Below are 27,094 nucleotides of genomic sequence, written 5' to 3' on the forward strand. Positions count from 1 at the left end.
CATACAAGTAGACCTACTCTGAACGCCATGTTCCAGGAAGTGGATCGCTAAAATAATTCTCATTGTAAAGAGCGAGAAATCTTGGCAATATTTTTAAGGCTGAAAAACATAGACGCTTTCTGAAGGTTCATTCAACGCGGTGAGTAGAATTACAGCATTTAAGACACTCCATATATGACAAATCAAAGTGCAGTGGTCGATGCTTGGCAAAGGAGAAAAGGGACAGTGGACTGGTGGACATGTTGTATTGTGGTGATGTTATGCACTTTCCATCACGAAATGGAAAGGGCAGGATATGACTAAAGCATAGTTATGATAGTAGGGGAAGAGGAGGGCGTGTCAGCAATCACCCCAAAAGGAGGGAGGAGTAGCTCTGTTTTAAGCAAAGTCGTTTGTATCTTATTGACGCGATGGCCGATGGGTTGAGAGAGACACCTCAACTCAACACAGCCTCATTCGATTTTCAGCTGTGTGGAAGAAGTTATGTCAGGGCCAATACACCAATCAATTCAGTGCTTCATCAATTAATGATTACCGTATGGACATACTCGACTAAACTGGAGTTTAAAGTTGATACAATTATGAGCGTTAGACTGTAGAGGTTGGAGGAAATGGGTGTCTGATGAGCACTGCACATCTTCTGGTAAATGGAGATGAGCTGTCAAATTATCTCAGCGCCGTTAGGCGTTGCACAACACAACTGTGTATTATAAATAGGTCATTTATGTATGAAAACGTTTTTAAAAAATACACGTGAAGCTCAATTTTTGTATAAGGCAATGCACAAAAATGGTCAATCATTTTGATGAACGGGTGTTATACCCAGCAAGAAATGAGACCGAGGGGTACCCCCCAACATGTCCAATCCCTATACACATTACAAACTATTGTTACTTAACACACACCCCCCCAAGATGTCTGAAAGGAATTCCCCAGATTCCAGCGAGACAATGACCAACCACAAAGCAGGGGGGTTTCTCTCCGTCTTATACCTTGCTGCATATGACGCGTGTTGCCCTCACAGCTTCTTTTATTTGCCAAGGACGCAGACAACCCCTCCCCCCGCTTAATGGCCATGATGAATTTAAATTTAACCAGAGCTTTAGTTAGCACCCTGCTTGCCGAAGGCATATTACTACAGGAAAATCTGCCGGGGCTCTGTTTAATTGACCTACAGGGATTTACCCTGACAGTAATTGATGTAAAACAAGGAAAGTTGTGCAAAGTATGTTTGAGCGTATTTTTCCAATGGTTTTCATACACATTAGGAGAGACCTAATCTGCACGTTCTCATTTATCGATGGTGAATAATGTTGATTTTCATTTAATTCAAGACCTTTTAATGGTTTTCTATGAACCAGAAAATGGCTACAGGATCAGCAGTTAGTTCAGCTCTAGAGACGATCAGAAGACATCATCTCGAATGCCCCATTTGTAGCGAGAGATTCCAACGACCCAAGATACTGGACTGTCTGCATAGTTTCTGTGAGCAATGTCTGCTGACATACTGCAGCACGAAGCACCAGGGCTGTACAGAGATTCCTTGCCCCGTGTGTCGACAAGAGACACAACTTCCACAGGCGGGGGTTACAGGGCTGAAAACCAACTTTTATCTGATCGGTCTGGTTGAAGAGATTGAACTACAGGAAAAGTTGGTGTGTTCGGGTGAGACGAAGCTGCTCTGTGAGACATGTGATGATGGCAGTGAGGCAACGCATCGCTGTCTGGACTGTGAACAGAATATCTGCTCACGTTGTCGAGATACACAGCTACGGATCGCTGCCACGTCGAGCCACACAATACCTCCGTTAGAGGAAATCCGTCAAGGGAAGATTAAAGTGAAAAAGCTGCCTGAACAATACTGTCCAAAATGTCCGACCCACGAGGGGGAAGTTACACGATTCTTTTGCACAACGTGTGAAATGTTAATTTGTCGAGATTGTACTGTGATAGACCACTGCAAACCGCAACACGCATACATTGATAGAAAACAGGCCACTTCAACATACAAAGAGTCAATAGCTGACTTGTTTTCCCCCCTTGAGAAGATCCTGAATGAACTCCAAGAATCTCTTGAGATAGTTTCAAAAATGAAACACGACCTAGATATCAGAGTAGAAAACGTAATTTTAGTAGTGCATACCAAGGCAGCTGAGATAAGAGAAGAGGTCACTGCTCAAGAAAATCGCATCATCCATGAAATCACAAATATCCAAAGCGATCGTCTGCAAAAACTGGCAGAATATAAGAAAACAATGAGTTTGGCATCGGAGAGAATACAGCATTCATTGCAGACAGCAAGAGAGGTGACAAGGACGGCAGCGGATAGTGAGTTCCTCTCACTCTACGCAACAATCAACAAAGACTTGAAATTGTTGGCAGGTCAAACTATTCCCAGAGTTGACAAGAGGCTTGGATTTCTGAAGTTCAAACCGAGTAAGGGGGTAGGTGACATCAGTCTGGGCAAGGTGGTGACGGAAGGAAAGTGGGAGCAGCGATGTGTGTTTGGTCGCAAGGGAAGCGGTCCAGGAGAGTTCTTTGGGGCTTGGGGCATTGCTGCTCGTCAGCCTGATGAGGTTGCAGTGGCTGACTCCCTGAACAAACGAGTTGTGACCTGCAGCATCGATGGTAACCAGAAAAGCACAATCCCGATGGAAGGAAGTAAGTTTGGATAGAAACTGCTCACAGCGATACACTGGTGCTTTGTTTATCGTAAATAAATTCATGATTTATTTTGGAATTATGATGTCAAACAATAGTGTATCCTGCCTAATGTGTATGTGTCACAAGCCTGGGTCCCCCTACCCTCTGACACGCAATGTGTGCACGGTAAATTATGCAGTACACTCAAGCAGATAATTTAACTTCCAAATTCAATGGAAACTAATTTATTTACAAATATACAAACCACAAAAAGAATTGAATGAAGGGGGAGCAAAATACAGAAGATCAACAGTTTTAAAAAATGGGTTTCATAGAAACTAGAAGGCTGGTGGGCTGGTTAATAATTACCACTAGCCCAAATTCGGACAGTTCAAAGGGAGAGTTGGTCACTTGTCCGATGCGCCGCTGTTACATGACTCTCAGCCGATCCTCGGCGAGGATGATGCAGGTGAGTCGGGGCTGGACTAAGCAGACCAACAGGCAGGTAGGTAGCTGTGCCCCCCCCCGGCCGACTTGCTGTTCCTATCCAGCCAATGCAGGACCTGGCTTGATTGTGTCTCGGTACTCTATGAGGTCCAATTACGGGAGCTCCGACTCTGTAATAAGGAGCCCTGAAATATTGAATAATCATACCCATGTATTTGACCATATTACTAATTTTCCATACCCGAAAGGAGAAACTTCATTATTAAAATGGTCACTAAACTTGGCTTTTGAACTCCCCATTATCACAGATATATAACATAATAGCACTTACATGTATCAGACAAAACATAATGGCTACATATTAGAAAATAATTAAAAAGAACACTTACAGTATATACTGGCTCCTGAGATCTTACAGCACACTGCAAATTGTCACAGCCTGCCCTTCCTCAGTATTTAAGGCTATCGCTGCTGGACAACGCCTCAGTGAGCTTGCACTGTAAAACGCTATTCATGTCCCCATGCCTGGTGTGTACCCATGCGGGTGTGAACCATACAGGACCCCACCTTACTTTGCATAAAAGGGCATATAAGGAAATTTGGCCAACTTGGCAACATACAGTTTGTGTCTTTAAAGTAGTCAAACACTTGGCGTAAAATATCACTGACTTGTGACAGTGTGTTAGGGGCAAATTCAAAAGCAAAATGCTTATTCAACATGATGGTAGGGAGAGAAAATGTCGAAGGCCTTAGGCCTACTCACTGTCCCAACACCCTTGCTTCAATTTTGTGGTGTTATTTTCTAAGGGTTTCTTCATGTTTGATAAATACCTGTAAATACACCGATTACTTTCTTCCTACTCACCTATGACGTAATCTAAAACAAACAGGCTAAACAACCCGTCGGTTGGGGGCAAGTTGCTGCCGCTGGATACGCCACTGGTGTCAAGCCATGTAACATATCTAAAGTCTTTTGGCAGAGTCACATGGTACCTAGACAGAGGAGTCTCTAGGAGAAAAAAATGATTGACATGTTCATTTTTCCAGATATTGCGGTAAAGTTTATTTAGAGAATTTTCTTCTCCCCAAAAAGACTAGACGGCAGCTTAATTGTACAATACATGGATTCTTAAAAACAAATCCAGTGAACCTCACTTCCAGATCAAATTTTTTTTTTTTTACATTCAGGCAAATATATTTCACATGAAAACAAAACAAATATGCGCTTCGAATTCACTGCAACAAATGTTGGACACGTTGCATCTACACAATGGTTCATGATCAACGTTTCCTCCCTTAAAGGCTCAATGTGCATTTCTGTTTTTGTGAAGTATCTATTTGCCAGCGTTCATTCGTCCATGTTTAAATACTATGCAGCACAGGTAGTGGGCGGTAACGAAGAGAACGCCCTCTTGCTCCTTATTTTGACGGAAAATTTACTTTCTTTTCCTAAAGTTCGTTGCCACACGACCGAGTGTTCTAGTGTATTAATATTACGAATATTTAACGCAAGCCTGGCAACAACAAAGGTTGAGAAGTGACTCCGGCTGGGCTTATTGTCGTGAGGGAAGGAAAAATTCCAAATTCCACGGACTCGCTAGACAGGGAGGGGGAGGCTTCAATATACATTCTACATGAATCCTTGTTCACTTGCTATGCATGGACGTAGCTACACGTTAGCCGTTTTTAGTCACTTCTTCCAAAAACTTCATATTGATTGCTTCATAATAAATAATTCAAGGTTCGTGGGATCTATTTCTCGAGGAAGGGACAAGGGTTGATCCTAGGTCTCTGGCTTTATAACTCTTCATGAACGCGGGTGATTGGTTAATGCTTTTCTTTTCGTCTTTCAACTCCAAACAGGCCCACGTGGCATTGCAGCTACACGCACCGGCAATTGCTTAGCGGTTATTGAGCAGAGCGCATCCCACGTGAAAGTCTTTGACAAGGACTATACGCTGGCTTTCCAGTTCCCCACAGTGCTACCGAGTGAGGTCGGTAAGACCGCAGTGAACCTCTGGAGTGTAGCAGTCAAGACGGATGGGACCATTGTGGTAGGTGACATCGAGAGAATGGTGCTGACCGAACACAGCCCCACTGATGGCAAACTCAGAAGCACCATCCCAGTCAAGATTGAACCTTGTTATGTGGCTGTTGACAGCAATGATCGAGTTGTAATCAGTGACTGGGAACAACAGTTAGTCGGGGTTGTTAGTGCGAATGGTGATACACTGTTCACCATCAAACCTACATGTACCATCGATGGTGAGGTAGTTAGATACTGTACTGGTGTATGCGCAGATAGCACAGGCATCTATGTTGCAATGCATAAGGGCAGTGACACCGGTCATATCCACCACTATGACCCTCAAGGTGGCTTTCTCCACTGCATCGCAGAGGGTCTGCACAATCCCGAGGGAATCACATTCACAGCAGATGGGCAACTGGCAGTTGCAGACTACTACTCAGTGAAGATTTATGACTTTGTTTAATGTAACACAAACAAGTCGATTTCCTTCCGCTTTCTTCGGAGGAAACAGCAGTAGCATTAGTCGGAAACGTTGCGGTGTGTACATTATTGCCTTCAATTTCATGACTTTTTAAAATAGAAATTTAGATCCACAAAGGTTTGCGTAGGCTTACTGCATAGCAGAAATGGAAAGCAAACTACATCAAAATTTTATTGAGAGGAAATTCAAAATTATGGGAGCTACATAAAGTGCTTATCATTTAAACAAATTTCCTTTGTTAGTTTTGCATTGTTAACTATATTTCCTCAAGACATATGAATTATTTTCATAGTCCATTTAACAGTAGTAAATGTATCCCAATATTGATGAGTTATGCCTACCGTGAGCGCTCACAGGAGATATGGGAAGTTGTTAGCTTGTCTCATCAAAAGAATCAGACTCATTTTAATGCAAACATCTTGCAGGGGATTACGAAATTGAGGAGAGTATAAAAACTGCAAAATAATATGTGAAGTCAAATTGTTCTCATTGAGATTTACATAAAATTTTAATGTTCTCAAAGCTTCCTTTGTGTGAGGTAGTGGGATAGCGAAGGTCTCATCATTTAAATAGTGAAGTACATTTGTAAAAGTCGATGTGGAACTCACGTTTGGAGGAATATTCCCATCATAACTAAACTGTCCCTTTGTGTTGAACCGCCTTATTCTTATTTGCGGTTGAATGTATATTACGAATTAATACCTCGTTAAAGCAGGCCCAATGTCACCATTTGGAGGAGAGTTATATTAATTCATTCCCCTTTGCAACTCCTTTCGAAACAAAATTCATTTTGTTTTCTTTTGAACTCAAATGAAGGTTTTGTTAAAGATTTAAATGTCGTTTTTCCCTGTGGCAGAGGCAAAAGCAAGATGAAATGTAGGTTATAAAAAGCTTTATTGACAAATTGTTTAATGTTCTTGGATTTTATGTACATAGTTTTAATTACTGACAGCAACAATATTCCACTTACAGAATATAAACGTTTTCAAAGACTATACCTGAGTATTATTTAAAGGCAACATGACCTTTTCATTTTTTTAAATGTGAATATTTATCAAGACGTAGGTAATTTATATTGTAACGGTTATTTACATACCCATGGATAAAGTTGTTACTTTTCGGCTGACCTCCTTGAATCTTTCCTGCACAAGGAAGGGTTAAACATCTAAACCTCTACCAAATAAAAAAGCTAAGTCCCAAGACTCGTTTTGAGAGTGGACAGATTTACTGGATTATCCGCATGGTTGTACAGTTGCCCCTTGTACTATGTAGTGATATGAAGTAAGCCGTACGTTATCAGTAATCAAGAAGTCTTGGGGACGTATCAAGAACCAGACCCGTTATACGACAGCTCTCCAGGAAGTTTGTGAGAGAGCTGTTAAAGGGTGCCATAATTGAGGTTGTTTAATTACTCCTTGTTGTTTGTCTGCACGTGACATATGATCTGGCTGTCAGTAATGAAATCGTACAGTCTAAAGGAAAACCCTCTTGGGTATTTCATGACTTTTGTGATAAAGTCTGAAGTGTAGGGACATTGCTGTTGCAGTATGAATAAAATGTAGGTAGTCAGTGTTTGATAGAAGAGCTTTGCACATCGACTGCTTTCATTTAATACTTTGTTCCTTCAAGAAATGGAGTTTCTTCCTTCCAGGCTGTAGTTTCTGAGGATGCCCACATGTATGTATGACAGTACCCCGGGTAGTTAGTTGGGTCAATACATCAAAGTTGAGTATTACAAGCAACATCTTGTGTGTCTATCTACGTCTACATACCACGTCCGGTGCTTGTTGCATTCACGTTGAGAATGGCTTCCCTGTCCCGTCCCATTTCAACCATGTTGATCCTATAATTCTAGGTATCCATTTTCTTCCCTATCACATTAGTAGTTGGCAACTAAATTTAAATCCGTAGAGAGAGTATCTCGAACGTAAAGCCTGTGGAAATATTAATACGCCTTTAGTTTTGGTTTGGTAGCCGACCTGTTACTGGAATACATAAAATGTTTAAAGATAAAATAAAAAAGGATGAAATTCTAAAACAGTTTATTGGCAAAGTGCTGTAGTTTTGATGGATTTTGTAGTTTTTACGGTGTTTGTAGGCTTTAATAATTTCATTGGACCGTGCTTGGGTGAAAGCGACTTGACCATTTTAATTTTGTCATGTAAATATATATCATGACGTAGCTATGATATGCGTTGTGCCTCGGTTATTTGCATATCAGTGCGTCAGTTGTTAAGTTTGGGTTGACCTCCAAGTGAGCTGCAAGCCTTCGGAGTAAAAACGGCTTGAACCAGTGTCTAAGCCCTCATCAGAAAAATAATTTTCAAGAATAAGATTTATGGTATTATTGCACAGTTACCCCTTTTGCTATGGGCTCGCCGTAAAGATTATTTGAGAGCGTAATATGCATGGCCACAGTTGGGGTTGGAGACTCTCGTTTCGTGTCTGTGCACGACACAGCCATGATCTGACCGTCAATGACGAAACTGTACAGTCTAAAGGAAACCCCCAATATGACTGTCGATTCTAAGTTTCATACGAGAATAAACATTGCACTATCTGATATAAATGCACGTAGGCCCTATAGCTGTAGTTTGTATCTACATAGTTGAGGTCGAAATAAATAAAGGTTGAATGTGGCAAATTGCATCCTGTGTCCGTCTCTGTCTACGTGCCATTTATAGTCCCCGCCTCTTATTGGGACAGCCTCCTTGTAGCGTCTAAACGATGTTGACCTTATAATTCTAAATTCCTGTTCTCTTCCAAATGACATCAATGATTTGAAACAACTTCCTAAGCTCAGGAGAAAGTGTCACCATTATTAGTTTTCGTCTTATTACGCAAATACCAAGGACACTTTATGCTATCAAATGTTGGTCAATTTCTTGTACTGATTGCTGATTTCCAGAGTGGTTCTAATTAGCGTAATGGTACCGCGTGGTAGGTCTGAACGATCCATCTCTTGACCTGAAAAGGCGATGTTCTGACAAGCTCCCCGCAAACCGACAAAGAATGAAACATTCTGTCACACTCAGGACTGGCAACGTCAAGTCTGTGTAATCCAACTGTTTAGTGCTGAATGGCACGTTACTGTGTATTACCGTAGTTTGTTATGGTGCAGCTGTGGCAAGGTTCGTCCCAAAAGAATGGAGTCTCGACACAACGATGTGGAAATGAGTTGAAAGGGAGACTGGGTTGAAGGGACTGACTTTGAGGTTCATGACAAACTGTAGTTTGCAAATTACTGTGCACTGAAGCGTAAGGCGGCTTTGAGAATGTACCGTACAGTTTGGAATAGACATCAATGTCAAACCAACGCAGGTCTGGTCTTATGTACCACTCGCTGTACATTGCTTGCGTATCCCTACACACCACACCTTGTCGGCGCCATTTTCCAGGAAACACTTCTCGTCTACACTTTCCAAAATCTGTGCTACAGGTGTGATTTCTACATTACAAGAGTGGAAGAATCTCGATAAAACTCTAGACAAATCAATCGATTCAATTTAAAAAGGAAAGCGAGGACTTTCCTTTGAATGGTAAGTGAAATACTTTCCGTTGCAGAAATCTTTCAAAGAACTTGTCAGTGGTTTGTTTGAAAAGCTACGTGGCAAGGTTGCCACATCGGTAATTGCCTTCGATAGGACATTGAGTACGGGCTACGAGATCAGTCCAGACTCTGGTCCCGATAGCTTCAACGTTTCCCCAAACCAAAAAGTTAAAAAGGTGGCACAATTAGGGGAAGGGATCTAATGTTAAAAGGAGCTCACAGTGGAGTAAATCTGTGTTGAAAACTGGGGAGATGGAGGACGGGGAAATTGTGGGGGGACGATTTGCCCGGTCATGAAAATTCGACGTGAAGGGGGGGGGCGATGTTCTTGATAAAGGTGTACTTCTGTGATGTGTATTAAATTCATGCAGAATCTTTAACCAAAATGGTATACTTATGGCTTTCTAAAATTGCTTTCGCATTTCTGATACCGTGATATTGCATTTCAGTCGTTGGGAAATCCTGAAAATTCATCACAATCCGCTTTATTTTTTTCTCATCACAAACAAAAGTGGGGATGATTTAATAGCTCATACCCCCACCAAGGGGGGTATATTTCCCCATCCCCCGGGATTTACACACCATGGGGGCTCAATAGTCAGTTCATGAACAAGTTGGAGAGGACGAGAGCTACATCTACGTATCTTTTAAAACGCGTTAGCGTTAAATGGACCATGCAGTAACTTCAAATAGCACCATGGTGTTTCAAGTCTCCTTCATTTCATTTTCTTTTATTCTCATTTCATCTTTACTTTGGGGCCTTTTGTTTTACACTGAAAGGAACCTAAATAACTGTGATGTAATTTCAGAGGCAGTTGAAAAGAAGGGCAAAGGAGCTGTATTTGAATTTTAGGCAAGAATTCCGATATATGCCGTCAATTGATCACATCCAATTATGACACCTTGGCTTCAAGCCTGAGGGAAACCTTTTCAGCTGTGACGTATCTGCGTCTTGTACAGATAATCCCACTGGCCATGAAACGGACCTCTGATTTATTTCTTATTGTCGACGTTTTCTCTGACAAAAATGGACAGGCCATGTTGTCGTGTAAATCAACACAGAAAGACGTTATAGCAAGGAAAGGGGTTCAAAATGTGAAACGGAACTTGTCACGTTGAAACACGAGAAAAACATGTTTCATGACTCACTGGCCTACCGTCATGAATTAGAAACTGAACTGCGGATTAGAAACAAAAACAATTTTGTCTGTGGAAACTATTCCACAAATAGTCAAATTATAATGCAGGAAAACACTACTAAAAGCGTTCTCCTGTCTCCCTTTATTGGCATTTATTTATTAGCACACCTGCTCACAACTATGCACGTTACATTTAAAAAAAAACCGTGTCAAAAGACCTCCAAATAACACTAAAAATGGGCGCCTCAGATATCCTGAGTGTCATCTTTATTACGATTTTGTACCCGCTCCTTTGGCGTAAAACGAAGCCTGCAAGATGAACTGCAAGATTGCAGTGCCCAATGCCTGGGCAATGGAACTATTGAATCATGTCGTTATTTCATTCACATCGGCACGATCAATTTCAAATAGTCAAAAGATGTTGACCATACTTGATGGCACTATCGGACACATTCCAGAAAGTGTGCCTGAAAATGTCTGCGTGTTGCTGCAATAGCATCTGCTGTATTCGACGTCATTGGTCTTTTCTTTCTATTATCTAATAATTATTCCTGGCACAAAGTGCGTGGGTTTGAAGTGTCCTTTTTTGAGGGGGGTCCTCAAATACAATTTGGAAGGGAAGTTTGACGGCCTTGTCCGGGAGAAACAGACTTCAAAAACAGAAGAAATCAAATTGTTCCCACAAGTATTTCCTTCACTTTGAACTCGTTCATGCAGTTGTTTGTTCAAAGAAGAAAACCTTTCACAGTTTAATTTATAGAGGACCTTTGTTTCTAATTTGCCTTATCACGTAGAAATGGCGACAGGATCAGCAGTGAGTTCAGCTCTAGAGACGATCAGCAGGCATCATCTCGAATGCCCCATTTGTAGTGAGAGATTCCAACGACCCAAGATACTGGACTGTCTGCATAGTTTCTGTGAGCAATGTCTGCTGACATCCTGCAGCACGAAGCACCAGGGCTGTACAGAGATTCCTTGCCCCGTGTGTCGACAAGAGACACAACTTCCACAGGCGGGGGTTAGAGGCCTGAAAACCAACTTTTATCTGATCGGTCTGGTTGAGGAGATTGAAGTACAGGAAAAGTTGGTGTGTTCGGGTGAGACGAAGCTGCTCTGTGAGACATGTGATGATGGCAGTGAGGCAACGCATCGCTGTCTGGACTGTGAACAGAATATCTGCTCACGTTGTCGAAGTACACAGCTACGGATTGCTGCCACGTCAAGCCACACAATACCCCCATTAGAAGAAATCCGCCAAGGGAAGATTAAAGTGAAAAAGCTGCCTGAACAATACTGTCCAAAATGTCCGACCCACGAGGGGGAAGTTACACGATTCTTCTGCACAACGTGTGAAATGTTAATTTGTCGAGATTGTACCGTCATGAAACATCGCATACCAGAACATACCTATCTTGAAATAAAAGAGGCCGTATCGACATACAGACAGATATTAGCTGATTTGTATTCTCCCCTTGAAAAAGTATTGAACCAACTCCAGAAATCTAAGGAGACAGTTTCCAAGAATAAAGTATGACTTGGATATTCAAGTGAAGACAGTCATGACAGAAGTGCAGGACAGGGCAGCTGAGATAAGAGCAGAGGTCACAGCTCAAGAAAATTGCATCATTGATGACATCAAAAAAATCCAAAGCAATCGTCTTCAAAAACTGGCAGAATATGAGAAAACAATGAGTTTGGCATCGGAGAGAATACAGCATTCATTGGAGACAGCAAGAGAGGTGACAAGGACGGCAGCGGATAGTGAGTTCCTCTCACTCTACGCAACAATCAACAAAGACTTGAAATTGTTGGCAGGTCAAACTATTGCCAGAGTTGACAAGAGGCTTGGATTTCTGAAGTTCAAGCCGAGTGAGGGGGTAGGTGACATCAGTCTGGGCAAGGTGGTGACGGAAGGAAAGTTGGAGCAGCGATGTGTGTTTGGTCGCAAGGGAAGCGGTCCAGGAGAGTTTGATGGGGCTTGGGCCATTGCTGCTCGTCAGCCTGATGAGGTTGCAGTGGCTGACTGCTTCAACAAACGAGTTGTGATCTGCAGCATCGATGGTAACCAGAAAAGCACAATCCCGATGGAAAGACGTAAGTTTGGATAGAAATTGCCCACAACGATATTTATTGTAAATAAATTCATGATTTATTTTGGAATTACGATTTCAAACAGTGGTGTATCCTGCCTGATGTGTGTGTTGGGGGGCAAATTCAAAAGCAAAATGCTTATTCAACATGATGGTAGGGAGACAAAATGTCGAAAGCCTTAGGCCTACTCACAGTCCCAACTCCCTTGCTTCAATTTCGTGGTGTTGTTTTCTAAGGGTTTGTTCATGTTTGATAAATACTTGTCAATACACTGATTACTTTCTTCCTACTCACCTATGACGTAATCTAAAACAAACAGGCTAAACAACCTGTCGGTTGGGGGCAAGTTGCCGTCGCTGGATACGCCACTGGTGTCAAGCCACATAACAGATCTAAAGACTTTTTGCAGAGTCACATGGTACTCAGACGGAGGAGGCTCTAAGAGAAAAAAATGATCGGCATGTTTATTTTTCCAGATATTGCATCATATTTTATTTAAAGAATTTTTTTCTCCCCAAAAAGATTACACGGCGGCTTAATTGTACAATACCTGGATTCTTAAAAACAAATCCAGTGAACCTCAATTCCGGATCCAACATTTTTGTAAACATTCAGGCAAATATATGTCACATAACAACAAAACAGATATGCGCTTCCAATTCATTGACATGTTCATTTTTCCAGATATTGCGGTAAAGTTTATTTAGAGAATTTTCTTCTCCCCAAAAAGACTAGACGGCAGCTTAATTGTACAATACATGGATTCTTAAAAACAAATCCAGTGAACCTCACTTCCAGATCAAAATTTTTTTTTTTACATTCAGGCAAATATATTTCACATGAAAACAAAACAAATATGCGCTTCGAATTCACTGCAACAAATGTTGGACACGTTGCATCTACACAATGGTTCATGATCAACGTTTCCTCCCTTAAAGGCTCAATGTGCATTTCTGTTTTTGTGAAGTATCTATTTGCCAGCGTTCATTCGTCCATGTTTAAATACTATGCAGCACAGGTAGTGGGCGGTAACGAAGAGAACGCCCTCTTGCTCCTTATTTTGACGGAAAATTTACTTTCTTTTCCTAAAGTTCGTTGCCACACGACCGAGTGTTCTAGTGTATTAATATTACGAATATTTAACGCAAGCCTGGCAACAACAAAGGTTGAGAAGTGACTCCGGCTGGGCTTATTGTCGTGAGGGAAGGAAAAATTCCAAATTCCACGGACTCGCTAGACAGGGAGGGGGAGGCTTCAATATACATTCTACATGAATCCTTGTTCACTTGCTATGCATGGACGTAGCTACACGTTTAGCCGTTTTTTGTCACTTCTTCCGTGAACTTCATATTGATTGCTTCTTAATAAATAATTCCAGGTTCCGGGATCTATTTGTCGAGGAATGGGCAAGGGTTGATCCTATGTCTCTGGCTTTGTAACTCTTCATGAACGTGGGTGATTGGTTAATGCTTTTCTTTTTGTCTTTCAACTCCAAACAGGGCCATGTAGCATTGCAGCTACACGCACCGGCAATCGGTTGGTGGTTGTTCAGCACTGCACATCTTACGTGAAAGTCTTTGACAAGGACAATACGCTTGCTTTCCAGTTCCGCACAGTGCCACCGAGTGAGGTCTTCCGTAGGACCGCAGTGAACCTCCAGAGTGTAGCAGTTGTAGAGGGGACTCTTTTCACTTAGTTGTTTTTGCTTACCTGCTTGTATATAGGAGTTGTCCCCCTGCTTTTAACATTGAATTTCTGGTTAGCTTGCCCTGAATTTGCTAGGAGTGGTTCCCCCCTTTCCAAAATAATCCCCAGAGTACATATCCTGTCATACCCCATTGCACAAGACCTGATGCATGTGAGTTCCTTAGATATAGTCAGATGCGGACCGGCAGCAAGAGAGACCACAGCATCCACATTAACAGCTCTTTTTTTGTACTAAGCAACTTCTGCCTTCAGCTTTGGTCTGCTGTGAACTTGGTGAGTTGAATTTGTAGATTATAAATCCTAGGACTTTCTTACATTGTATCTTGATTGTACTATTTTTGATGTTTTCGAACCAATGGAGTATTGAGCTGAAAACTTCGATGGAACTCTTGGTTTTGTGAAGTTTTGAGTGCATAGGACTTTTAGAACTCAGGAATACACTCTTTTGCTTTGTTTTAGCCATAACAATTGAATGTTTGTTACAAGACTAGTTTGCTTTTTGTACTTTTGCTTGACTACTGAATCATATTGATTGTGTTTTAATACTTTCTGGCCAGAAATTGCGTTTTGCTTGAGGATTTAAAACGATAAGCCCCTGGAATGCATCTAGTTCACTAGAGAAATTGTGGTTTATACTTTAGTCTTACTGTGTTTTTTTTAGCTAGTTGACTGCAGTTTTGCCACAATTTTGAAAGGTCCTTTTGTGCTAAACTTCTTATGCAGGCATAAATCTGTGAGAAATGTATATAATGTTGAGTCAAGCTAAATTCAAGCTGATGGTGTTTATGAGAGTTCAGCCCATGTACAGTGTAGTGTAGTACCCCGGTATTCTTTGTTTCAGCCATAGTTTGTCCATGTGGCATAGTTTGTCCATGCTTGGAGGGCATGAGGATGATGTAATTTTTAGAGATGGTGCATGACTCATGACTAGAATAGACTGGTTTATAAGTTCTCAGGAGAGCTGCACTCTGCCCTGTATTAAGTTACTTGTTAAGTCTATGGTGCCCTGCAGAGTTTGACTCAGTTTGACTTGCGCAAGTTTAGCCCCTCTGTTTGCAGAAAGGATTAAGCCCTTCTAGCTCTGACTTGACTGTTTATCTCCTGAGAAAGCTCTGACTTGACTGTTTATCTCCTGAGAAAGCTCTTGGCCTGTGCTGAACATTGCCTAATTGACCAGGTCATTGACCTGTAGCCCATGTAAAATAGTGTGATAGCCAAGTTTTTTTGTTTTTGTTTAAGAGCAGTGATGTTCAAGGTTTTGGGGCATTGGATTTTACGTACAGAGAGTTTCTTTTCTTAATTGTATTTCTTCATTTAAACTTTTGATCAATGATTGCAGATTACAGGTTCACCAATGTCCATGTTTTTAGTTGATTTGATTTGTGACTTTGAACCCTGGATCATTACTGACTTTTCCTTCCTTTTCTTGTACTTTTGCAGGTTTCTTGCTTGATTGCTTTAATTTTCCGACTATTTACTAGTGCTGTGTTGGTTAATAATTTAAGTCGGTATTGGTTAATAATTTAAGTCCGTGTTGGCTAATAATTTAAGTCGGTATTGGTTAATAATTTAAGTCTGTGTTGGTACTGGTTGACGTTTGTCTTGGTTTAAGCAGTATTGTTGGTTTAAGTTAATTGGTTACGAGTTGAGTATATTTCCTGGTCTATACATTTAAGAAACACAGCTAAAATTACTGGTCCTGATTGAGAGGTTTGTTTTGGATTTTTTTTTTACTTTGTTCGCATTGAAATAAATTTTTTTGTTGTTCTTTTCTTGTCGAAATCAAATTTGATCTTCCTTTGTCATTTCTTTTTGAGAATATCCTGCGACTCTTCCTTTTGATCCCTGGTTCATGTTGGTTTTCGCGAGTTCCCCCATTGTGTGTCTTTTTTCCAGGTTACATTTTTTTTTTTAATTTTTGGTGGAGAATCCGGGTAGGAATTACTGTCTTTTGTAGGACTTAGCTTGATATTCTCAGGGTGGTCAAAGGTGGTCGTAATTGGTCTTAGTTATTCGGTCATTAACCAACACAGCTCTGGTGATAGAAGCACTGTTTTGGCATGATGGCGGTGCCAAGTTCACCCATGTTCTCGCCTACACACTTTGGCAATCTTCACGGGTTGACACCACAACCACTGCAGCCAGCTACAGGAGTCATGGGGACGCCGCCGTGTCCCCCAGACATGCTGGCACCACCAACTCCAAAGCAGGTACCTGAGATCCATGAATTCGACCCCATCCCGAACCAAGCCACCAGCATCCCAGCCGTTCCTTCCGTCAATCCGAGGACCATCACTACCCACCAGCTGAAGGGGGTGTCAACCTTCTCTGGCAGAGACAAAAATATCAGAGTGGAGGACTGGGTTCGGGATATGACATATCTGCTTGGAGCCAAGGGTCTGGCCACAGATGGCGTCAAGTTTCAGGAGATTTTGCGCCACACAAGCGGACGAGCTCGTGACGTCATCCTAAACCTGGAGGGCAGGTCACTAGCAGGAGTGACGGCAGAGGAGGCCTTCCAGGAACTGCTGGAAGAGTTTGGGGAAGACGGCTTTGTCACGTCGCCTATGACGCGGTTTTATTCAAGAGAACAGAAGACAGGCGAGACGGCCAGTGAGTTTGCCGTGGCGCTAGAGACTCTCCTGCGAAGGATTGAGGAGCGCGGCCGACAGCAGGGTCGCCGCAGCCTGTTTGGGGACAGCAGAGACGTCCTCTTAACCACTCAATTCATGGCCGGTCTGCGGGATGGTAGGACGAAGCAGAGACTTGCCCCGATGCAGCCAAGGAGAATGAGCTATAGAGACCTCAGAGCTGAGCTGCGTGTTATAGCAGAGGAGCAACACCACAGCGACGAACAGACGAGACGAAGGATGAGGGGTGACGATGACCATCACTTCTATACCATGAGTGAGGTGGCCACCAAAGACCCCATAAAACCAACCACGGCGGCCAGCAGCCCTGCGCAACAAGGACCGAAGAGCAAGTCTTCGTCAGAATCGACAAGGAAGATGCAAGGTGGGACTGATCTGCAAGATCTTATCACCAAACAACTGGAGGAGATGCAGGCTATGCGTCTAGAGCAGAGGGAGACCCTTCAACAAGTGCAGAAGGATCACAGCCTGCTGAACCATCGTCTGACACAGCTGGAAGAGGCTGTCTTTGCACCTCAAGTGCACCAGCGGTACCAGCAGTCTGGCCAGCCGCAGCAGCGACCCCAATTCTCAGGCTGCTACACGTGTGGAAGCAAGCAGCACCTGGCAAGGAGCTGTCCAGAGAATCAGCGCCAAACACACCAGCAAGCTCCCCAGATGAAGTCGTTCATTCCTCGACAGGCAGCCTCAACACCAGTTCACCACAGTGGGTCGTTAAACGGGAACAACCCACGGATGTAGGGCTATCCGCGGGTTCTGAGTTCAAACGCCCCTCCCCAACTCTCTCTACAAATGACCATGAATCCGCACAGTTACCATTGGCTGGACCAGTTAACCGAGTTGAAGTCAATGTTTCTGGAGTCAACTGTACAGCACTGCTGGACACTGGGTCCCAGGTGACCACAATTACCTGTGAATTTGTCAAGCAGCATCCGGTACTTAGCAGCCAGAGGCCACGACCAACAGAGATGTCCATCAAGGGAGCTGGAGGACAGCCAGTTCAACACTTCGGGGTCATCACAGTAGATGTTCACGCCATGGGTCAGTTTATAGGCAAAGTCCCAGCGTTTGTGGTGCCACAAACCGAGTTTCGGCGAGACACCCCAGCCTTCGTTGGAACCAATGTGATTCGTGCATGTAGAGATCAAATGAAGTCGTCTTTGGGAAAGCGCTTCATGGAGAGTAAAGGGCTGTCACAGTCCTGGCTTCAGGCCTTCCAGTTCGTTAATGGGGATGGGGCTGACCTCGCCGGCGAGGATGGACAAATTGGGTTTCTGCGCTATGTTGGGAGACGTCCATTAGTAATACAACCTGGTGCAGAAGCTACTGTTCCAGCTAGAGTACCCAACCACACCAGAGGGAGAAGCTTCACTGCGTTAGTAGAGGGCACCAACCGCAAGGGCCTAGTTGCAGGGAAGATGTTGGTGGATGTAACAGGTCGGAGAGTACCAGTTCGGCTGTGCAACACATCTGACCATGCTGTGAGGGTAAGACGACATGAAGGGGTGGCGACGCTCTGTTGTGTTACCGAAGTCCAGCCAGTGACCACGCCCTCTCAAGATGTGGCTATTATGGAGCAAGCGGTAGGTGGCTCTAGCAGTTTGCCAGACGTGAACTTCGAAGGTGTCGACTTCACCCCATCGCAAACGGAGGCAATTGAGCAGCTACTCAGACAGAATGCTGATGTTTTCTCGCAGAGCCCTTTTGACATGGGTGTTACCAGCACAGTGGAGCACGAAATCCCACTCACCGACCCAACCCCCTTCCGACTACCATACAGACGAGTCCCCCCTTCACAGTTTCAGGAGGTCCGAGGCCACTTGGAAGAGTTGAAACAAGCCGGGGTCATCCAGCCCAGTCAGAGCCCGTACGCTTCTCCGATTGTCATCGTGCAGAAGAAAGATGGCAAAATTCGACTTTGCGTCGATTACCGGAAGCTGAATTCCAGGACAACGAGAGATGCGTTTCCGCTCCCAAGAATAGATGAGGCTTTGGATGCTCTTGGGAAGGCCAAATACTTCTCCTGCCTTGATCTGACCTCAGGCTACCACCAAGTGAAGATGGCATCCAAGGATCAACCGAAGACGGCTTTCACGTCCCCGATGGGCTTGTTTGAATTTACGAGGATGCCATTTGGCCTCGTGAATGCACCGGCCACGTTCCAAAGGCTGATGTCGGTGGTGTTTGGCGACATGGCGTTTGAGAGTGTGTTAATTTACCTTGACGACATCATCGTCTTCAGTAGCACTGTAGAGGAGCACGTAGACCGCCTTGGGAGAGTCCTAGCCAGGCTACGGGAACACGGGCTGAAACTGAAGCCGTCAAAATGCCAGCTTTTTAAGAGAGAAGTGCAGTACCTTGGCCATGTAGTTTCTGCAGAGGGAATCGCCACTGATCAGGCAAAGGTTGCTGCAGTGAAGAGCTGGCCAGTTCCACAAAGCAAGAAGGATGTCCGCAGCTTCCTTGGGCTCACCGGCTACTACCGGAGGTTCATTCAAGGGTATGCGAAAACTGCTGCTCCTCTCTTCGCATTGATTGGAGGCAAGCGAGGCTCGAGAGACCCCCCCTTCAAATGGAGCAATGAGTGCCAAAAAGCGTTCACCACCCTGGTTTCCAAGTTGACCTCTGCACCAATACTAGCTTTTGCAGATTATAGCGTACCATTCACCGTGCAGACAGATGCATCCCTTGATGGCCTGGGAGCTGTCCTGACTCAAGAACAAGATGGCAAAGAAAGGGTCATCGCATACGCAAGTCGCACCTTAACAGAAGCAGAGACAAAGTACCCCGCTCACAAACTAGAGTTCAAGGCACTACATTGGGCGGTAACAACTAAGTTCAGAGAGTATCTGTATGGCAACCGACTGACCGCGGTGACTGACAACAACCCACTCACGTATGTCTTGAACAAGGCAAAGCTTGATGCTACCGGTCAACGTTGGGTTAGTGATCTTGCCGTTTTCAACATGGATATCATCTACCGGCCAGGCAAGTCTAATGCCAATGCGGACTCTCTGTCCCGCATTCCAAGATCTGATGTGGTGAGGATCCTGGACGAAACAGAGGGTAGCAGAGGTCGAAATGGAAGACAGGAAACAAGGGACGCCAAAAGATCAGCAGCCAAAACAGATGCGGGTAGTCAGGGAGAAGATGGCATGGCTTCCATCGAGGGGAAGGAACAGCAGCCGAGGGCGAACCTTGAAGATAAGGCTGTCAGGCATGTCCATCAGCTCACAACTGGTACGAGGAGTAGCATATCACCACCCCCAAGCATAGGGCAAACATCAGACAGCAGTGACACTACTGATCGCCCATCTCCCATGAAGTCTTCTTCCGATGCAGCCTTAGACAGAGATAGCAATGAAGTAGGTGCCAAGTCTTCTTCAGAAGGAGCCAAGGTGGGAACATATGTTGATCTACCAGGAGGCTTTCGTCTGCTTGAGGCACAGCAAGAGGATCCAACGACTCAGCGTGTTGTGGAGTTGAAGTCAGCCCAGCCAGGAAGGCCAAGTCGAAGAAGAATGGCACGGGAAACAAAAGAAGTTAAGACCCTACTTCGAGCATGGGACTTCTTGGCTGTGAGGCAAGGTGTCTTGGTCTACGAGAAGGACCAGGAAGCAGAGGATGTCCACCCACAATCCACCTATGTTCAGCAGCTTGGGGAACGGCTAAAAGAAGCTACAAGGAGGGTGGAGCAGTTGGCAGAGGTGGCCAGGCAGAAACAGAAGGCGACATATGATAAGAAGTCGAAAGATCTAGCCCTTCATCCTGGTGACCTTGTACTGGTGGCCAACAAGTCGCTACGGGGTAGGTGTAAGCTGAAAGACAGGTGGGAGTCGGTATCCTACACAGTCCTCAGTCAGCTGGGAAACCTACCAGTATACACGGTGCAACTCCTCGGATCAACAAAGACGCGCAACATTCATCGGAACCTTCTTACTATCTGCCCTTTTGACGTAGAAGAGCCAGCATCCGTCATCGATTCTCTTCCTCCCCCAGCGCAGTTTCAAGATGTGTGGAACACCCCGGAGACGAATGATCATTCTCTTGCACCCCCACTGCAGTTTCAAGATGTGGCAACAGATGGCACTTGTGCATTCCCTCCACCACTGCAGTTCAGCGATGTGTGTGCTGATGTATTGAGAACAGGGGACAGCCCGTACAGCGACATGGATGATGAGGCATCTACCTCAAGTGGCACCGACATCGATGAAGCTACTGACTCGTCCAGCTCAGAGAGTTCACAAAGGTCTATCTATCGGCGCCCAAAGAGGAGCATCAGACCACCAGTGAGGTTTGGGGACTGGAACTGAACTCTTAGAGAGTGAACAAAGCCAAGTTAGAATTATTTATTTAGACATTGCTGTGGAAAGCAATGATTTGACAGGGCGTGGATGTAGAGGGGACTCTTTTCACTTAGTTGTTTTTGCTTACCTGCTTGTATATAGGAGTTGTCCCCCTGCTTTTAACATTGAATTTCTTGTTAGCTTGCCCTGAATTTGCTAGGAGTGGTTCCCCCCCTTTCCAAAATAATCCCCAGAGTAAATATCCTGTCATGCCCCATTGCACAAGACCTGATGCATGTGAGTTCCTTAGATATAGTCAGATGCGGACCGGCAGCAAGAGAGACCACAGCATCCACATTAACAGCTCTTTTTTTGTACTAAGCAACTTCTGCCTTCAGCTTTGGTCTGCTGTGAACTTGGTGAGTTGAATTTGTAGATTATAAATCCTAGGACTTTCTTACATTGTATCTTGATTGTACTATTTTTGATGTTTTCGAACCAATGGAGTATTGAGCTGAAAACTTCGATGGAACTCTTGGTTTTGTGAAGTTTTGAGTGCATAGGACTTTTAGAACTCAGGAATACACTCTTTTGCTTTGTTTTAGCCATAACAATTGAATGTTTGTTACAAGACTAGTTTGCTTTTTGTACTTTTGCTTGACTACTGAATCATATTGATTGTGTTTTAATACTTTCTGGCCAGAAATTGCGTTTTGCTTGAGGATTTAAAACGATAAGCCCCTGGAATGCATCTAGTTCACTAGAGAAATTGTGGTTTATACTTTAGTCTTACTGTGTTTTTTTTAGCTAGTTGACTGCAGTTTTGCCACAATTTTGAAAGGTCCTTTTGTGCTAAACTTCTTATGCAGGCATAAATCTGTGAGAAATGTATATAATGTTGAGTCAAGCTAAATTCAAGCTGATGGTGTTTATGAGAGTTCAGCCCATGTACAGTGTAGTGTAGTACCCCAGTATTCTTTGTTTCAGCCATAGTTTGTCCATGTGGCATAGTTTGTCCATGCTTGGAGGGCATGAGGATGATGTAATTTTTAGAGATGGTGCATGACTCATGACTAGAATAGACTGGTTTATAAGTTCTCAGGAGAGCTGCACTCTGCCCTGTATTAAGTTACTTGTTAAGTCTATGGTGCCCTGCAGAGTTTGACTCAGTTTGACTTGCGCAAGTTTAGCCCCTCTGTTTGCAGAAAGGATTAAGCCCTTCTAGCTCTGACTTGACTGTTTATCTCCTGAGAAAGCTCTGACTTGACTGTTTATCTCCTGAGAAAGCTCTTGGCCTGTGCTGAACATTGCCTAATTGACCAGGTCATTGACCTGTAGCCCATGTAAAATAGTGTGATAGCCAAGTTTTTTTGTTTTTGTTTAAGAGCAGTGATGTTCAAGGTTTTGGGGCATTGGATTTTACGTACAGAGAGTTTCTTTTCTTAATTGTATTTCTTCATTTAAACTTTTGATCAATGATTGCAGATTACAGGTTCACCAATGTCCATGTTTTTAGTTGATTTGATTTGTGACTTTGAACCCTGGATCATTACTGACTTTTCCTTCCTTTTCTTGTACTTTTGCAGGTTTCTTGCTTGATTGCTTTAATTTTCCGACTATTTACTAGTGCTGTGTTGGTTAATAATTTAAGTCGGTATTGGTTAATAATTTAAGTCCGTGTTGGCTAATAATTTAAGTCGGTATTGGTTAATAATTTAAGTCTGTGTTGGTACTGGTTGACGTTTGTCTTGGTTTAAGCAGTATTGTTGGTTTAAGTTAATTGGTTACGAGTTGAGTATATTTCCTGGTCTATACATTTAAGAAACACAGCTAAAATTACTGGTCCTGATTGAGAGGTTTGTTTTGGATTTTTTTTTTACTTTGTTCGCATTGAAATAAATTTTTTTGTTGTTCTTTTCTTGTCGAAATCAAATTTGATCTTCCTTTGTCATTTCTTTTTGAGAATATCCTGCGACTCTTCCTTTTGATCCCTGGTTCATGTTGGTTTTCGCGAGTTCCCCCATTGTGTGTCTTTTTTCCAGGTTACACAGTCAAGACTGATGGGACCATTGTGGTAGGTGACATCCGAAGAATGGTGCTGACCGAACACAGCCCCACTGATGGGGAACTCAGAAGCACCATCCCAGTCAAGATTAAACCTCGTTATGTCGCTGTTGGCAGCAATGATCGAGTCGTAATCAGTAACTATGAGCAACGGTTAGTCGGTGTTGTTGATTGGAATGGTGATACACTGTTCACCATCAAACCTATCATCAATGGTGAGGTAGTTGGACGCTGTACTGGTGTATTCGCAGATAGCACAGGCATCTATGTTGCAATGCATAATGGTGATGATGACGCCGGTCATATCCACCACTATGACCCTCAAGGTGGCTTTCTCCACTGCATCGCAGAGGGTCTGCACCGGCCCATGGGAATTACATTCACAGCAGATGGGCAACTGGCAGTTGCAGACTGGTACTCAGTGAAGATTTATTACTTTGTTTAATGTAACACAAACAAATCGATTTCCTTCCGTTTTCTTCGGGAGGAAACAGCAGTAGCATTAGTCGGAAATGTTGCAGTGTGTACAACATTGCATTCAATTTCATGACTTCTTTTTTAAATAGAAAATTAGATCCACAAAGGTTTGCGTAGGCTTACTGCATAGCAGAAATGGAAAGCAAACTACATCAAAATTTCACTGAGACGGGATTCAAAAGTATGGGAGCTACATAAAGTGCTTATCATTTAAACAAATTTCCTTTGTTAGTTTTGCATTATTAACTAAATTTCCTCAAGACATATGAATTATTTTCATAGTCCATTTAGCAGTAATAAATGTATCCCAATATTGGTGAGTTATGCCTACCGTAAGCGCTCACAGGAGATATGGGAAGTTGTTAGCTTGTCTCATCAAAAGAATCAGACTCATTTTAATGCAAACATCTTGCAGGGGGTTACCAAATTGAGGAGAGTATAAAAACTGAAAAATAATATGTGAAGTCAAATTGTTCTCATTGAGATTTGCATAAAATTTTAATGTTCTCAAAAGCTTACTTTGTGTGAGTAGTGGGATAGCGAAGGTCTCATCATTTAAATGGTGAAGTACATTTGTAAATGTCGATGTGGAACTCACGTTTCATTTCCTTTGCAACTCTTTTCGTTTCCTTATGAACTCAAATATAAAATGAACTCAAATATAAAAGAAGGTTTGTTAGAGATTTTAATGATGTTTTTCTCTGTGGCAGAGGCAAAAGCAAGATGAAATGTAGGTTATAAAAAGCTTTATTGGCAAATTGCTTAATTTTTGTGAATTTTATTTACATAGTTTTAATTACTGACAGCAACAATATTCCACTTACAGAATATAAACGTTTTCAAAGACTATGCCTGAGTATTATTTAAAGGCAACATGACCTTTTTATTTTTTTTTAAATGTGAATATTTATCATTGCGTAGGTAATTTACCTTGTAACGGTGATTTGCATATCTGTGGGTAAAGTTGTTACTTTTCGGCTGACCTTCTTGAATGTTTACTGCACAAGGAAGGATTGAACACGCATCTACACCTCTACCAAGTAAAAAAATAAGTCCCAAGACTCGTTTTGACAGTGGACAGATTTACTGGATTATCCGTATGGTTGTACAGTTGCCCCTTGTACTATGTAGTGATATGAAGTAAGCCGTACGTTATCAGTAATCAAGAAGTCTTGGGGACGTATCAAGAACCAGACCCGTAATACGACAGCTCTCCAGGAAGTTTGTGAGAGAGCTGTTAAAGGGTGCCATAATTGAGGTTGTTTAATTGCTCCTGTTTGTTTGTTTGTTTGTTTGTTTGTTGGGGTGTTGGGGTTGTTTGTTTGTTTGTTTGTTTGTTTGTCTGCGCGTGACATATGATCTGGCTGTCAGTAACGAAATCGTACAGTCTAAAGGAAAACCCTCTTGGGTTTTTCATGACTTTTGTGATAAAATCTGAGGTCGGGGGTCGAAATTAACTTGGTTTCTATGGTAGCCCACAGGACTAGTAATGTCCTTGTTTGACTAGTCCTTTGAGTTTTTCAGTACTCATACAAAAATGCTAATAGGCCTAGGCCTAAGTACAGTAAAACAACGCAGGATTCTTTTCATTTACATGTATATAAGTATGGTTTAATATGCCTTATATTTGCTATTCCACATTTTATGTTACTTTCCAGCAGGCATGCAGGTCCAGGAGGCGAACACTGCTACTTTCCACGATTCTAGTCCCCAGACTAACAACGTTCACTTTAGTTTTTGCAAGCCAATAAAGGATTTTCACATTAAAACTTTAAGTTAAAGTAACCCAAAACAGCATACATTCACAATTTTTTGTCATACTTGCGTTAGCAGAGGAAATATTAATGATGCGTACAATGTCGTGTGGCTGGCCTACGTGTGTAGAGTATCAGCTCGACGTGAATACATGTAGGCCCTACGCATGGGCCGTGTTGTGTGTGGAAAGAACCCGTCGTGTCTACAGTGTAACGGTAGGCTGTACAAATGTACATGTACGTGCATCTGCAATCAAAATACCACTGCACGGCATGGTGTTACATTTACGGTGTGTATTTCTTTTCATGCCCACGCTAAAAAAGGCACTAGCCCGTCGGACTACCGACAAGTAGGAACTACTAGTCCTCCAACTAAAACCACTAGCCTCGGGCTAGCGGACTACCACTAATTTCGACCCCTGGAGGTGTAGGGACATTGCTGTTGCAGTATGAATAAAATGTACGTAGTCTGTGTTTGATAGAAGAGCTTTGCACATCGACTGCTTTCATTTAATACTTTGTTCCTTTAAGAAGTGGAATTTCTTCCTTCTAGGCTGTAGTTTCTGAGGATGCCTACATGTATGTATGACAGTACCCCGGGTGGTTAGTTGGGTCAATACATCAAAGTTGAGTATTACAAGCGACATCTTGTGTGTCTCTCTACGTCTACATACCACGTCCGGTGCTTGTTGCATTCACGTTGAGAATGGCTTCCCTGTCCCGTCCCATTTTAACCATGCTGATCCTATAATTCTAGATATCCGTTTTCTTCCCGATCACAGTACTTGCCAACTAAATTTAAATCCGTAGAGAGAGTATCTCTAACGTAAAGCCTGTGTAAATATTAATACGCCTTTAGTTTTGTTTTTGGTAGCCGACCTGTAACGGGAATACATAAAAAGTTTAAAGATAAAATAAAAAAGGATGAAATTTTAAAACAGTTCATTGTCAAAGTCCTGTAGGTTTGATGGATTTTGTAGTTTTTACCTTGTTTATAGGCTTTACTAGTTTCATAGGACCGTGCTTGAGTGAAGGCAACATGACCATTTCAATTTTGTCATGTGAATATGTATCATGATGTAGCGATAATATGCGTTGTGTCACGGTTATTTGCATATCAATGCGTCCGTTGTTAAGTTTGGGTTGACCTCCCAGTGAGCTGCAAGCCTCCGGCATAAAAAGGGGTTGAACCAGTGTCTAAGCCCTCATCAGAAAAATAATTTCCAGGAATAAGATTTCTCGTATTATTTCACAGTTACCCCTTTTGCTATGCAGTGAACTGATCATGAAACACAGCTGGCTATGTACGTTGCCTGTATAGTGTATTCGGTGTAATGAACAGCCGTCGGGGTAGTAGCGACGCTAATTCGAACCGGACTAAAAAATTTTTCTCTGGGCTCGCCATAAAGATTATTTGAGAGCGTAATAGGCATGTTCACAGTTGGGGTTGGAGACTCTCGTTTCGTGTCTGCGCACTACACAGCCATTATCTGACCGCCAATGACGAAACTGTACAGTGTAAAGGAAACCCCCAATATGACTGTCGGGTTTCTAAGTTTCGTAAGAGAATAAACATTGCACTGTCTGATATAAATGCACGTAGGCCATATAGCTGTAGTTTGTATCTACATAGTTGAGGTGGAAATAAATCAAGGTTAATTGTGGCAAATTGCATCCTGTGTCCGTCTCTGTCTACGTGCCATTTATAGTCTTCGCCTCTTATTGGGACAGTCTCCTGGTAGCGTCTAAACGATGTTGACCTTATAATTCTAAAT

General features: G+C 42.9%; 1 protein-coding gene and 1 pseudogene across 2 annotated transcripts; both read left to right on the top strand.

Moving 5' to 3' along the window:
* Nucleotides 1–7,182, top strand: LOC147797953 (E3 ubiquitin-protein ligase TRIM56-like). The gene is made up of 3 exons (XM_087141782.1): nt 1–139; nt 1,362–2,661; nt 4,954–7,182. Exons 2-3 carry the CDS (start codon nt 1,365–1,367, stop codon nt 5,580–5,582), a joined length of 1,926 nt encoding a protein of 641 aa, XP_086997908.1. The 5' UTR covers nt 1–139; nt 1,362–1,364; the 3' UTR covers nt 5,583–7,182.
* On the top strand, nt 25–26,993 carry LOC147797954 (uncharacterized; annotated as a pseudogene). Its single transcript, XR_015426585.1, has 4 exons — nt 25–139; nt 11,084–12,383; nt 13,880–14,047; nt 23,073–26,993. The product of XR_015426585.1 is annotated as an uncharacterized LOC147797954 (transcript).
* Nucleotides 26,994–27,094: the final 101 nt, after the last annotated feature.

The sequence above is a fragment of the Acanthaster planci genome, linkage group LG10, assembly GCF_054643075.1.
Source record: "Acanthaster planci isolate LZ-2023a linkage group LG10, COTS_SCS, whole genome shotgun sequence".
Classification (NCBI taxonomy): domain Eukaryota; kingdom Metazoa; phylum Echinodermata; class Asteroidea; order Valvatida; family Acanthasteridae; genus Acanthaster; species Acanthaster planci.

Coding starts and splice junctions, on each gene's coding strand:
- LOC147797953 (XM_087141782.1), top strand. CDS start 1,365: ATGGCTACAGGATCAGCAGTTAGTTCAGCTCTAGAGACGATCAGAAGA. Junction 2,662..4,953: donor CACAATCCCGATGGAAGGAA/GTAAGTTTGGAT, acceptor AACTCCAAACAG/GCCCACGTGGCATTGCAGCT.